The 14,350-nt window shown below is 39.4% G+C and overlaps 1 protein-coding gene across 2 annotated transcripts; it reads left to right on the forward strand.

Moving 5' to 3' along the window:
* The first annotated feature begins 557 nt into the window (after nt 1-557).
* On the forward strand, nt 558-14,128 carry PHAX (phosphorylated adaptor for RNA export). Of its 2 annotated transcripts, XM_074811627.1 has the most exons (5): nt 558-739; nt 2,623-3,242; nt 5,903-6,023; nt 8,434-8,517; nt 10,102-14,128. In XM_074811627.1, the coding sequence occupies exons 1-5, from the start codon at nt 644-646 to the stop codon at nt 10,369-10,371; spliced, it is 1,191 nt and encodes a 396-aa protein (XP_074667728.1). In that variant the 5' UTR covers nt 558-643; the 3' UTR covers nt 10,372-14,128. The 2 variants fall into 2 exon arrangements, with proteins under 2 accessions (XP_074667728.1, XP_074667729.1); XM_074811628.1 differs by lacking the exon at nt 8,434-8,517.
* Nucleotides 14,129-14,350: the final 222 nt, after the last annotated feature.

A 14,350-nucleotide genomic window follows, 5' to 3' on the forward strand; every position in this document is an offset into this window, starting at 1 on the left:
CTAAGTTGAAATGGACCCTGGGAGGTCACTTAGTCCCTGCTGACTAGCAGGACAGGCGTTTCCCCAGGCTTCCTGAGCGGTTTTGAGTGACACTAAGTAGGAAATGCTTTTCTTCCACTATTTGTTAAGAAATACCTAAAGAATCTGTTGTAGAGATCAAAGCGGACCATCTCACTAATTCTGTAATACAACAGCTTCTTGTTGTTGCCCCTTGTGCTGAGGAGCCGCACGCCGCGGTCGGTGCCCAGGGCGCTGGGCGGCCCCGCGGCCGTTGACACGACGGGTGCGTACGGCCCTGCCAGGCGCCCCGGGCACTAGGCAAAGCCGACGGGGACGGATTTCCATCTAAACGTCTTTCTTTGTGCAGCACCGGCCACGTCCAACAACGGCAGCGACAAGACGACACGCCCGCAAGCCGACACCTCAAGCGGCCGCCGCACTCCCGCCCACCCCCGCGCGGACAAGATGGCGGCGCAGCGCAGCGCCGCGGACTGTCCCCGCCCGCCCGCGTTCCCGACACGCACCGCGCCCCCCGTCCCTGCCGCCTGCGGTCCCTATTGGTGAGAGGAGGGTTGCGGAGCACCGCGCGTGCGTCCGCCGCTCCTCTCCGCCAGTCGCCGCTCTTGGACGTCGCGGCGGCGAAATGGCGCGGAGGATGGAGGGCGATGTGGAGGACGGCGAGCTTTCCGACTCGGACTCGGACATGCCCGGCGCCGGCTCCCCCGAGGACCCAGAGCAGGTGAGGAAGGGGGGGTGGCCGGCGGCGAGGCCCGGGCTCCAGCCGGAGCCGCGCCACCCCTAGCTGTGGGCTGCGGAAGGCCCCGCCCGGCAGAACCCAGCAGGAGGCCGCAGGGGCCCTGCTGCCGCCCGTGAGGTCCCGCTCCCGGCCGGAGGGCGGGAGGTGCTGGACGGGCCCGCTGGGCAGCGGGGGCGGCTGAGCCGGGGCGGTGCTTGGCGCCTGTGGGGCGGGGGGCCCTTCCTCAGGAGTCAGTGCTCGCTCCGTGTCCTGGGCCCGGGAACCGTCTTGTTTCTCCGGGGCCCGTTCACTTGGGAAGACCACTTGCTGTCGCGGAGTGTGGGAGGCTTTTGTTGTTGCTGTGCACTGCGTTCGGTGAGCAAAGGAGAGCGCTCACCGGTACCGCTGGTCGCTTCAAGAACAATACAAATAGGCCGTTGTATAAACGGCTTTCCCTTGTTTTCACCACTCTGCATCCGTGAATTGCTGAAGATATGTTGTTTATTTCCAAGTGTCTCATATTGTTTTCACGTTAGAGTGTGTTATGAAGTTTTTGAGGAATTTATGATGATGTGTGAGCAGAGATGAATCAGAGTATAAGACTGTATATGTAAGGATTTTTATTTTCTTCAGCTATTTTGATATAGTTGCAATATAGTTCTGGGACGTGTAGCACAAAAGTTATTACAGACGTGGGTTTTTTTAATTTATGGAGTTGTTAGTGTTTTGCATTATGGAATACATTTTAAATTAAAAGTTTGTATTTCATAACGTGATAAAATAAGTTGAAGACTTCTGTTTGCTAATAGGAGGAAGAAATGGTGTCATAATGTTGGTGAAAGAGTAAGGTTAAAGAGAGAATATTTATTTCACATGAAACTGAAGGAAAAGATCATTGGATAGTGTATAACTTTATGATAAGAAATCAGCGAGGGAAAACTGGAATTCTGAGTAAGGAAAACGTTTTCTGCACAGAGTGGCCAAAAGTTTCCGACAATTGGGATTAAAAATTATGGGTTATGTTACCCATGGTGCTTTTGCACATTAGGCAGATTTGAGCAGGTCTGGCTTTCATATTTTAGTTTATCTGTGAGGTGTATGGGGAAACAGCATTTCTTGAATATTTTTATAGCAATGGGATTTTTTTTGTAAAGTATGTTGAAATCTTTACAGGTTTTGTCCCTAATTCATAAGAAGCCCTAGTGAGTCTGTGGTGTCTTGTTGGTTTAAAGGAAGAAAACCCCAGTTCTTCTATAAGGTGCTACTGTCCCCAGCTGGTTATATGCTGGCCTGATTGAACGAGAATCACAATACACTGTTAGCTTCTCAAAGTCTGAGCAGCATGCAAATTTTGTGAGTTTGGCTTTGGGTTTTTCGGTCGCTTTCTTCTTCTCGCTTGAGTCGGGGAACAGTATTGTGGTTGCAGATCACTAGTCTTGACTCTTTTTAGACTCTGGAGAGAATATGAATTTCTATGCTGTTAAAAAAACTTCTGGTAAGTTGCTGTGGTGGTTTGGTTTTTTTTGTCTTTCTTAGAACTGCTGTTCATGTTGTGTCTTTGTCTGATTTTGGAATTTTAATAGCTTTTCCAGCCTTGTAATTATTTTAGTTTAATTCAACAAAGATTATGTTAAGCAGATTAGTGACTCCTGGTGTGTGTTTTCTATAGCAGCCATGCTGTCTTTCATGCACAAGCATTCAAAATACAGAAGTTTCATAGGATGTTCCTGTCAACAGTTGTCCAAACAATGCTCAGGAAGGACTGCCCAGTCAGTCACATGAGTCAGAATTAAGCTTACTAGCCAATCAAATCTTTGATGTAACTTGATAGCTCTTTTAATTTGCAAGAGTAATTAATTTAACAGACATACACTTTTTCATTTCAGAAATCGCATGATGGCAGTGATTCAGGCAGACCATTCCAGAGCAGCATTTCATCATGTACACCAAGTGTTCCTTATCGGACAACCAAAAGTGTGGATTCAAGTGATGAAAGCTTTTCTGAATCTGATGATGACAACTGTCTGTGGAAACGAAAACGACAGAAATGTTTCAACTTTCCTCCTGCTAAATCTGAGCCTTTTCAATTTAGCCAAAGCCACCAAAAGCAAACTGCTCTAGGTGGCAAGAAGGTTAACAACATTTGGGGTGTGGTGCTCCAGGAGCAGAATCAGGATGCAGTGGCTACTGAACTTGGGATTCTAGGCATGGATGGTAGTATTGACAGAAGCAGGCAGTCTGAGACTTACAATTACCTATTGGCTAAAAAGCTGATAAAGGAAGCTCAGCAAAAGGAGGCAGAGACTTTAGATAAAGAACTGGATGAATATATGCATGATGACAAGAAACCATTGCCAGCAGAAGAAGAAAACGGACAAGGCTTTCTCAAACGAAAGCGACCTGTAAAAGATAGACTGGGTGAAAGACAAGAAATGAAATACAAAGGAAGGTATGAGATAACAGAAGAAGATTCAGAGGAAAAAGTGGCAGGAGAAATTGCTTATCGGTGAGTTTAATAACAGTATATCTTCATTTCTTTAAGTGTTGGTAAACTGTTGATGGAAAAGAAAGGGAGGGGAAGCTTTCTTACTGCTAAATATGTAAAATGTCTTACCAGATTACAAAAAGCATGAGCACCTTGTGTGTGTTTTCAAAACCCTGGGATTAAAATGCAGCATTATGGCTGGTATCTTGTAGAAGCATCCAGTAATACTTTTTTTTTAAGATCCACCAAGATGGTTTGTTATTTGAGAACAGTGGCAAGGAAAAATATTGTTTCTCATAATACAGATTTAGTAGTAGCTTTTTTAGGAAATACCCCATGAGTAAAGATGCATGTTTGGAGTTGGACACCAATGAACACCTGTGGTCACCATGAAAATCTGGCTAAATCATAAAGCCTTGAAACTGTAGATTACTCAGACTGTGTACTGTTCCGGAGAGCACAGCTTCTGAAATACTCCTTATGTGGAACATGCTTGTCTGAAGAAAACATTTTGCTGCTGTTGTAACTAAGGGCTGTGCCAAGGTTAGACACCAGTACTGAAATCAATGTCTCTTTCTGTGTTGTGGAACTGAGCTGCAGTTCTGTACTAATTTATGGAAGCCAGTGTTTGGGTTATCAAGCTCCAGCCATCTGCACACTTATCACCATACAATTCTTTTCACAATCCTGTTATTTAGTTTCTGTACACTGAGCTGAGTCAGAAAACTTACCTCTCAAAAAGCCTGTTGCTTTTTTTAAAGAGTTAGTTTGCAGACAGATTTGTCTCCTGAACCAATGTGCTGCAGAATTTCCTGTGAGCTGGTATTGGCAGCACTGGACTGATGGTGTGAGGAAGGGTATGTGACTGCAGTCATTCTTACTTAGATTGACCTAAACTGCCACAGTCCTCCTTCAGTGCTGCAAGGGAAGAAAATGCTTGACATTTAAATAAAACCTGGGTTTACTGATCATTGTTGATTTCTTACATGTGATACGTAGTATTGCCAGATGCTGACATACAGTAATTAGACAATTATTAATGCTGTTATCAGTTCTCAGTAGCTTCTCATTTATGAATTTGACATCTTGAGCATGTATCTTGTAATAAATTTTTCTTTGTTATACTGAGGTTCATCAAAACAGGGCAGAGGCTCCATTTTTTTTTAATTGTTTATAGTAGTAGTGACACTGAACTACATCAGCAGGATTGTGGTTACACACATCACAGCACTGTTGTTTGATCTGTGCTGTGCCATCTGTGCCTGGATTCATAATCTATTGTTGTGCTGGCCCACACTGAACTGAAATCAAAGAGTTTTTCTGACCATGGTGTGCCATGTTTTGCTCTTTTCCTCGTTCAGTTCCTGTTGCAGTGTACACCTGCTTGTTAAAGCACACATACAGGAGGACTGTGCAGGGCCAGAATGAACACTAGGTGGGCACTTAATTGTTTAAGCTGCCACTGCTACTAACAGAAGTTCTAACCAGATCTCTAAGGAATCCTGGTTATCTTAAGGTTCTCTGCATCTTTGAGAAAATTTCCATCTCTTCCAATAATTCACAATTTCGAACAATCCTTTAAATGTTTAAGAAACCATTTACCTTCTAGTGCCTTGTCATTCATTGTACTCAGTGAGATTAAACACAAAGTATAAAGTTAAGTGAGTTCAGTAAACCTTTTCACGATTAGGACAATTGTCACTAAAATACAAGTTTCAACACTTAATTTCAGGTAACTTTAGTCATACAATTGAAGCACGTGAAGCTAGCCTGGTTGTTCTAAATAGTTGTTCACATGTGTGGTCAGACACCTTCTATTATGCAGTCACGGTAACATATGCAACTTTATAGCATAGTAATGTCACTTGAAGCAATTAGTCTAGACAGTGATCTTCAAGAAATTTTGGTAATCATGGTGGTCTGGTGGTCCTCAGAGTGTAAAACCACTGAGCTGTAGTGTTTGGGACTGCACTTAATGAGAAGCTTTATTATTAAAAACTGAGAATTTATCATATAAACTCTTGCTCTGGGCAAGTGGCATTGATTTGTGGGCTTATGGTGTTTTCCAGTGGGCACAGTGAGTTGATGCTCCCTTCATGGAGACTGACAATGACATTTTCTGTATGAGGATATTGTTGCTAACAGACTAATACATTTTAACTCAGTGCAATATTTTTTTTCTTGTTTGCATTTTGTAGGTTATCATAGGTTAGTCAACAGCCTGATTATTATGTAGGTTTGTCTGAATGGCATATGATACAGAGGAACTTTTATACTTAATGTTGTCTCTGGTTAATTGTTAATGTGACTGTAAAAGGTGCTGTAATTTTAACTGTTAAATGCACAGCAGACTTTTATACTTCAATTTCAGAGATTTATACAGATCTTTGCAGTTTCTTATTTGGTTTAATATTTCACACAAGGGAAATCACTCAGTGCATTTTCATTGAAACAGATTTTTTAAATGCATGCTTTAGCTTCTGAAGGATAGTTTTTTGGTCAATATTTTGAAATCTGATTCAATAAGCCATTGAAACACATTTAAATGTATAGACTCTTTAATTTTAGAACAGTTTTATGTCCCACAGAATGATTTATTCATCATGGAATTTCCATGGTCAGTTCTACCCAAGAAATTACACTGACAATAAATACGTCTTTTTGTTTTTCTCTCCCTTCAGGCTTTGTGAGCCAAAGAAAGATTTAATCGCCCGAGTAGTGAAAATAATTGGCAAAAGAAAAGCTATCGAACTGCTTATGGAAACAGCTGAAGTGGAACAAAATGGTGGACTGTTCATAGTGGTAAGAAAAATGTGATATTGTGGGTTTGTGGGGGCATACACAAAACTTGTAGAATATTTACCTAGTACTATCCCACACCTTTCACAGTGAACAGGTTCTACCAGAGTTTCATGGCTTTCCCTTGCCATGAAACTCCCTTAATAAATACGTAACCTTCCAGCAGTATTTGAGTAAAGAATGAGATGAATGAACCAACCTGGAAATTGCCCAAGTTTTTGAACTGAGATTAGTATCTGATTTGCAGTGATAACATTGTATCTCTTACTGTGCCTTCCCTTGGGATCTTTTCCCTAGACTTGAGCCTGAAACATTCTGAAGCTTGAATAAAAGCTTGTAATGTTAGGATCCAGGTGAAGCCTCTGGCACTGTTGCTTCAGTAAGTCAGGTGGATGTTTGACAGCACTGACCTCTACTGGGTTAATCAGCTTGCCATCAGAGGTGAACATACTCTATAGTGAGCATTTCTAATACCACATTTGAAGAGTAACCTTCAAAAGGGAATCTGTTACCTTTATTAGAGAACCGTTGGCTTGTGTATCAGTAGAGCAAAACCGAGTGCTGATTTCTGTTACATAGCATGGTAAAAATCCTATACTTAATGATTAGCTTATCAATTTTTCAGTACCTTTTTGTTTTTATTAAATAATAAACCTCAGTGCAAAAGTTCAGAAGAAAAAAAGTGGGAGGGAGCTAATAAGTACTTTCAGGCATGTGGCTATAATTTATCTTCCATCATTGGAAGTACAGAGGAGGGGGGAAAAAAAAAAAAACACAACAAAAATAACATAAAAAACACACACAAAGAAAAAACACCACCACCCAAAAAAAAGAAGACCCACAACTTTCCAGCTAGCAACTTGTCTTAGAAGCAGTCTGTTGTCTTGAAAAATTAAAGTACTTACTAAAAAGTATTTATGAAGGAGATGAAAAGACATAGCTGTTGCAGAGCATTTCAAAATAAACAGACAATAATTAAAATAAAATGTATTTTAATATAGTCAATTTGCACTCCAACAATCATTCACAAAAGCCAGATCCAAATGTCCATGAGAGGAAAAAACTATTACTGTACATATTCTTAGGATTTAACAACAATCAAAAATGCTTGGTCACTCACCTAAAAAGTGAGGGCTCTCAACCTTGAGGAATTTCTTTGGGCCACGTCCTGACCCAGAGGGGAAACCTCAAGGAGGTTCCTTGGGTTGGGATGCTGCCCAAGAGGAGAGTCCTTGACCACAGTGTGCTGCTTCAAAGGGGGCAAGCTCAAAATGGCTCCCACAGGTCCCCTCCATTTATACCCAAGCCAAATCTGATCTATGGTCAATTATCAGCCCTTACTGGCTGAGGGCCTCAGTTACCGTAAAACCCTGTGAACAAGGGCATGAAAAAATAAATCAATGGCCACTATTTCACCAGCCAGGAAGCTAGGCGGGTGCACCTGCCACAACAACTGGTGGCACAAGTTCCTTTGGCTGTAGATCAGACTACACCATTTGAAAGACAGATCATACTGTTTATCTTGGTTGGGATTTTGTGCTGATAGAATGACAAAAGAATGTGACATCTGCTGTTTCAAGAATATACTTAAAAATTGACCTTATCTGTTCTTAGAACTTTTGTATTGTATTTTACTTTGTTATTTAGCAGAAAAGTATTAGGCTTAATACAATATCAGAGCACTGGAGTAACAGAGTAACAGTTCAACTTTATATATTATGAATGGTAATTGAATAATAGTATGATAATTAGTGCTTATAATTTACAGAGGTTTCGTAGCTGAGTCCATTCATGCTTCAGTATAGCACATTGCACCACTGCTGTTACACGGAAAACTGTTGAAGCATGGAACTAATATGTTGTGGGGAAAAACTTTAAAGTACATGTTGTGTTTCGTATGCCTTCAGCACAAGTGCAGAATCCTGCAGGTATGCAGATGACTTGTAGAATTGCTGAGCCCAATTAAAACCCGAGATCTACATAATTTTATGGAATTCATTTTTGACATTTTACTGGGATTATGTGTAAGGAACGTTATGAATATTTAACCTAGTATATACATCATTGCAGATAGTTATGAAAGTAGTTAGAATACTATTAGCATTTTGTTTCTTCACTACCAACATCAGATTTTGTATGTAGTTGAAAAGTTTGGTATTGTATTCTAAAGCAAATTTTTTGTAACCTGGTAGCTTACTTGTCCAAATGTAGAAAGCTGATTACTGACCTTCTTATAACTAGTTCAGTCACAAATAAAACATAGCCAGGGTTGCTTTTACGTAATATGTAACACAGCAGAACTTAGGGGTTTTTTTAATTCTGTCTCAGTACAAAGGATTGTCTTAGATGTTATTTTTGTATCAACACTTACATAAAAAGCTTGCTATTACTGATTTACTCTGTCACTATTAAGAACGGCACTAGGAGAAGAACACCAGGGGGCGTTTATTTAAACCTGCTGAAGAACACACCTAGCATCAAAGAACAACAAATCAAGGTAAAATTGTCAAGAGTGCAAATGATTGTCCAAAGTACATTTTTGTATTGTGATTGAATCTCTCTTATAACTTCTAGCAAGTTTAACTCTACATTCCAAAGAAACCAGTGTTTCACATTCAGAATACAAGCAAAAAAAAAAAAGATGAATTGCCATTCACACTAAGCAGAGAGAACACCTTTTATGTATTGCCAGTTACAAAAACCTGTTGAGGGTGATGAGATTGTAGCATCTGAAGAGATAAACACTGGATTTTAAGTTTTATTTCTCTCTTTGGACCTCTGCATCATTGTGCATAGATTGAATGGTGTTCTCTTAATAGAGTATTCTTGTCCTATACAGCTCCAGCTGTAGCACCAGACAGTATTTCCCATTAAGTCAGATACTGGTCTGAACCTAATCTGAATTGCTTACTGGCCTCATCTGTGGTGCTCACCAAATTAGTTTTGTCAGCTTGTAAATATTCCTGCCTTTCCTTTTAGGGTATGAAATAGACTGAGATGGTGTTTTCCTCATTCAGTTAAAACAACTTGGTTTTTTCCATGGTATTTGCCACTTTTAACATTTTTTTGTTAAAAGAAAAACTCCTTTATTTTGCTTACAGGTGACTACAGCTTGCTCTGTAAACCATCCTAGCATCTTGTACTGGGAATTGAGAAACAAATCAACAACTGTGATTGTCTGTTTTATGTCGAATAAAAAAAGAAAAAAACCCCTTTCAGTGCTCACAAAAAGTTGCAAGTTTGATCACTTAGCCCCATTACAAAAAAAAAATATCGCTCTTCTACCCATCTTCAAAAAAATTGCTCTTCTACCCCTCTTCCATGTCCTTGTAATTGTCTCATTCTTCTCTTGCTGATACTGACAAGTGTTTAATGAGGCAGCAGTTTTCACTCAGTGAACTTGATTGATGGTGCAAGATATTGTTTGTCATACAAATCTGTGGGAAAAGTATGTGTAATCCTGTCATCATGGAGGTGGTTGTGTATACAGCTCTCACAGATTTGCATACCCTTAGCACTTGCAGCTTTTGGGGAGGAAAAAAGCATTAATGTTTTTTGTATGCTTAGTTTTAAAAAATAAGCAGGGAAAGAAAGACATGTAGCATCATTCTCCCCCTTGAAATATGGAGGAAACTTGTAACAGTCATATTTTGCAGTACAGAAGATGTTAATGGTGTTTACAGACGTTTGACAGTAAAAATCATGAGACCTGAACTCAAATTTCAGTTGTGGAGGAAAGTTTTCTCAAGTTGTCATAGAACCTTTGGTCATATATTCTCTGCAGGTCCCTCTGATTTACCACCCATTCCCCCCAGTTTTGTATCATCAGCAAACTTGAAATGAAAACTTTGTGATACTTATTTACATACGCTTTGAGATTGCTGAGAAATTATGTAATAAAGTTATTTCTGGGGCATTTTCCTTAAGTGCAGTCTATCCTCATACTTCTACTATCAATAATGTGTATCTTAGTTAAATTTTATTGAACAGTATTTGTAATTTTAAAAGAATTTATACTTTGTTTTCTTTAGGAAACACTAGTAAAATGAATACGCCAAACTTTTTTTTTTTTTATTTCAAGGAAATATTCTATCTGGAAAACCAAAAGGAGTATGAAAACAAAAAAGCTGCTAAGAAGAGGAGAATACAAGTTCTAGGAAAGAAGATGAAAAAAGCCATTAAAGGGCTTAACCTGCAAGAATATGATGATGCATCTCGTGAGACTTTTGCTAGTGATACAAATGAGGCTCTGGCATCCCTGGATGACCTACAGGAGGGGCATCATGAAGCAAAGATGGAATCAGAAGAGATTATTGAAATTGATAATGTTTACGATTTGGAGATCTTCTAGTTACTAATGTTCTTGATAACAAAGTCTCTATAAAACATTAAATTAGCCTTTCTTACAATCCCATGGCTTCTTGTTTTCATAAGATACAGAAACATGGGAAATATTTGATGCTGAAGAACATGACTTAGAAAATTTAGCTAAGAACATTTCTTAGCTAAATTTTAACATCATGAAAGATGCTAATTGTCCTATTATTTGTTTGCTGAGTCCTCAAAACTGTTAAGATTTTTCTAGATAATAGCTCTGCATCACCATGTTTGTTCCTTAGGAACTTTTTTTAGCCACATGTTAGGTTTAGGAATTAAAGCTATGTTTTAACCAAATATATCATATTTAATTTTTTGAAGCTCACGAAGTCATCATGTGAGCAATGCTCCTCATTATAGTTGAACATAAAACAGTATAAAGTTAGTCTTGATATAAAAGGTTGTGTGTCCTTGATATGGCAGCGTGTTGACAAGATTATCAGTGTTCATAGGATTAAGACCTGTGAAAAGTTTGGTTTATGAAATCAACTTAATGGTCAATGACCTTTGAATGACAACCTTGTAAATAAGCACTGTTGAGCAATGTATGTTTTAAATTTCTGCAGCAGTTTAATCCTTCCTATTATAATAGTGGCTTGAGCTTCCTACCTGTTCTGTCTAGACTTTTTCCATGATTAGACACACAACCAACTTCTACAGATCTCTTTGTTTGAAAACAAACATAGCTGAATGCTTTCCGAGTAGTGAGATTTTTACTAAGCTGTGTACCCTTCAAGGGCCTGTAGACTCTACATGCAGGTATGAACCCTTTACCTTGCAGTTCTTGTTTCCATGCTGCTTCTCACGTGTGTGGTAGGATAAAGTAATGTGCGGCTTGCAGAAGTTCTGAAGTTTTTCTGTGCTGACTCTTTAAGAAAAGAACAGTATGCAAAAGATGATTTTTTTTTTATTTGATGCAAAAGACTTGTGTAGTTTGTAAGTTCAATTGAAGATGACTTTTATGTTGAATGTTGCTTTTAATATAACTGAAGAACATTTGCGACACTGATATGTATGATGTCTAAAATACTTTGTCACTAGTAAGTTGTGTTTTCTGTGACTAGACACTATTTTCCAGCATAAAATATTTCTGAAATACTAATGAATTCACTTTCAAACCCAACAACAAACTTCACATAAATTTAGTTCACCTGGAGTCCTTGGGTTTCAGATGCAAAGCATATTACTAAAACATAATGAAGTTATAATACTGAGCAATTCAGTACTGTCAAGAGCTGGTATTTAACAGACTACAATATTTGAAGAAAGAGTTGTTAAACATATAGCACATTCCATTGTATGCTTTACTAAATTTGAGTTTTGACTTTTCCTTATTTTTTCTTCATGTGCCAGAGCTCCTTATTAACAAGTTACTCATCAGATGTAAAGCATGCCTTCACTCACAGTAGTTGCTCTTGCTGAAATAACAAAAGGTTTTGATTTGTTTGTTAACTTCCTGACAAACCTGTGATGGCCAGAGTACTAAACTGACAGCTCATGTAAGGGAAACAGAATTTTATACTATTTAATTAGTTTGCGACTGTACCATTTGATCCTAGTTTTTGGAACTGCTTGGGAATATCTTAACAATCTTCTGGATAGAATCAGGAAATGTTAATGGTAGTTTAAGTAATTTTTAATTGTGATGTGATTTGCTGCTAACTGGCACTATTTTTTAAATGTTAATATTTTTAGTGTTGATTTCCCAAGTAAGGGGTACTGAAACAATTTTAAAGTCTTCTCTAACAAAAGGAAGATGATAGAGTGCCCATTCCTTCCTTCCAGTGTCTGACTAACTTGCCTTTGCTTATTTTCTGTTTTGTCTGTCTTTTCTATTTTCTTTGGCTTTCAACAGAGTCCTTTCAGAAGGAAGCCTGTTCAGAACAATGGGCAACTAGTCTTCATTCCTGTTACACCAGTAATTTCTTTTTCTTTACCTTTGGTATCAAAAAGATTGCATTAAGCAGCACCAGTTTTTGTGTACCACTGTAGTGGCTGCAGCCGAGCTTTAGTTTGTTAGTGGTCGTGGGGCTGATCCTCCCTTCTCTGCGCCTGGCATAGGCCCTTGCACTCTTCTGTGGGATGCATCTGCTTGTGCTGGTGTGTGACAGTGGTGGTGACAGCCCAGCAGTGACCACGTCGTGAGTCCATGTGTGACAGTTTGGGGCTTCTGTCAGCAAGCCTTGGGTTGAGCATGGGCAGTGCTGTAGCTGGGCTTTGGAATCTGGAGCTTCAGCCACCACAGTTTCAAAGGGACTGATGTAGATGTGCAAGGGTGAGAAAGAACAGACTATGACATTCCTGAGTGTTGCCATAGATCTGTCTCTTTTCTCTATTAATGGAGGTTGCTGGAAGGTGTTGAAAGGGATACAGTGGTGGTCATTTTCATCTTCCTCATGAAACAACTTTTCGTTCCTCCCTCTTTATTTTCTTCCCACAGAACTACTGCAAGAGTAGGAAGCATGGGTAAGGCTAGAGGTTTTTTCTCTCAGCTCCTACATATTCAGCTTTAGTCTGTCCTGAGCTAGCACTTGCAGAGATAGCACCTCTGTGGCGCTTGTAGTAGACTATGGCTTGCTGTCAAACTGGATTTTGTTGGCTGTGTTTTGTCTGGGAACAGATAGGCCTACCCATTTAGATTTTAGTAGCTGATGTTTTACAGACAAAAATGCAAATACAAGGGTTGGGGTTTCTGTTCTTAAGTTTCTCTGATGGGCAGATGGGATTGAGGCATCATCTTTACTGCAAATGTAGACTGTGTAGTGTCAGGACAAATATCACCTTCCATCCCTTGAGCTGTAGCAGCGTAATAAGCCATCTTTGTCATGGCTGAAGCAGACGGTGAGAATGGGGGAAACTTTCTGTGGTTTGAAAACAAAGCTTGTTTGTAACCAAAGGCATTTTTGTTCCTTATCACCCAAATTCAAGTAAGAAAACAGTGCTTTTTGGTATCACAGGGAAAATTAATTTATTAATGATTCAGTTTTATAGTGGATCATGTAAGCATCACTAATTACAGTATTGCAGATTCTCCTTCCCCTTCCAAGTAGATGATCTCACTTGCTTTTTATGTCCTCCAGGCTTATTAATTGCTATTTGCCAAAATTCCCAAGCAAGAGTGGAATGACCCAATGCTTCCTATGTTGTCTTGGAAAGAAGATAGGAAGAATAATTTGAATTTAAAGGTAGTGATAATGAGATCAGAAAGTGGTTTTGTACTGTACACAGCTTAATAGTTGCCCCATATTCTCCAGGGTGCTGCTGGGTATCTGCAGCAACTCAAATTGAATCCCGTTCCAAACATTACCAGACAGCAATGCTTTGCTATTCTGTCTGTTCATCTTCATAGTGCTAGCAGGACATTTTGTCCTGAAGCTTATTACTGTCTAAAACATGTCTAAATCTTTCATTCTGTTTTTCTTTATTTTGACCATAATTTTTTTTAAAAAAAAGTGTGACTTAACAAGAAACAACTAGAGACAGGTAGTTGGCACATGCAAGGTTATTTATTCTACAAATTTATTTGTTAAGGACTATGTTTTCTGAAAGATCTACAAGGAGCCGAAGAAGGAGAGGAAGGGGAAAACAGCAGTAATAAGGTATAACGGTCATGGGTAAAGGAGATGACTACATTAATTATGACAATTGCTCTTATGGAGAAGTTGAATTCCTTGTATTTTGTCAAAGATGTGGAGGGGTAGACTGGGTAATAAAATTATGAGTTTTTCAAAGGATGGGTTTTTTTTTTTAATCCGTCATAAAACTTCGCTATGACAACTCTCATTACGTATCCCTTTAAGTTACGCCATTCTCTGCTGCTGCAGTTTTGACACAGAAAGGTCTGCCAGAGGCACTTTTCTAAGCTAAGTTTATTTCAATGTACAAACAAGAGTTGTATTCATGCCTTCAGTGAATTTGAGCTTACTTGGTATTGCACTCCTTTTCCTAATTCT

Source organism: Strix aluco, chromosome Z (genome assembly GCF_031877795.1).
Source record: "Strix aluco isolate bStrAlu1 chromosome Z, bStrAlu1.hap1, whole genome shotgun sequence".
NCBI classification, from domain to species: Eukaryota; Metazoa; Chordata; class Aves; order Strigiformes; family Strigidae; genus Strix; species Strix aluco.

Excerpts from the sequence above, each read along its gene's own strand:
- PHAX (XM_074811627.1), top strand. The coding sequence starts at position 644 with ATGGCGCGGAGGATGGAGGGCGATGTGGAGGACGGCGAGCTTTCCGAC. Across the intron at positions 3,243-5,902 it reads GCAGGAGAAATTGCTTATCG|GCTTTGTGAGCCAAAGAAAG; the intron begins GTGAGTTTAATA and ends CTCTCCCTTCAG. Across the intron at positions 6,024-8,433 it reads ATGGTGGACTGTTCATAGTG|AACGGCACTAGGAGAAGAAC; the intron begins GTAAGAAAAATG and ends GTCACTATTAAG.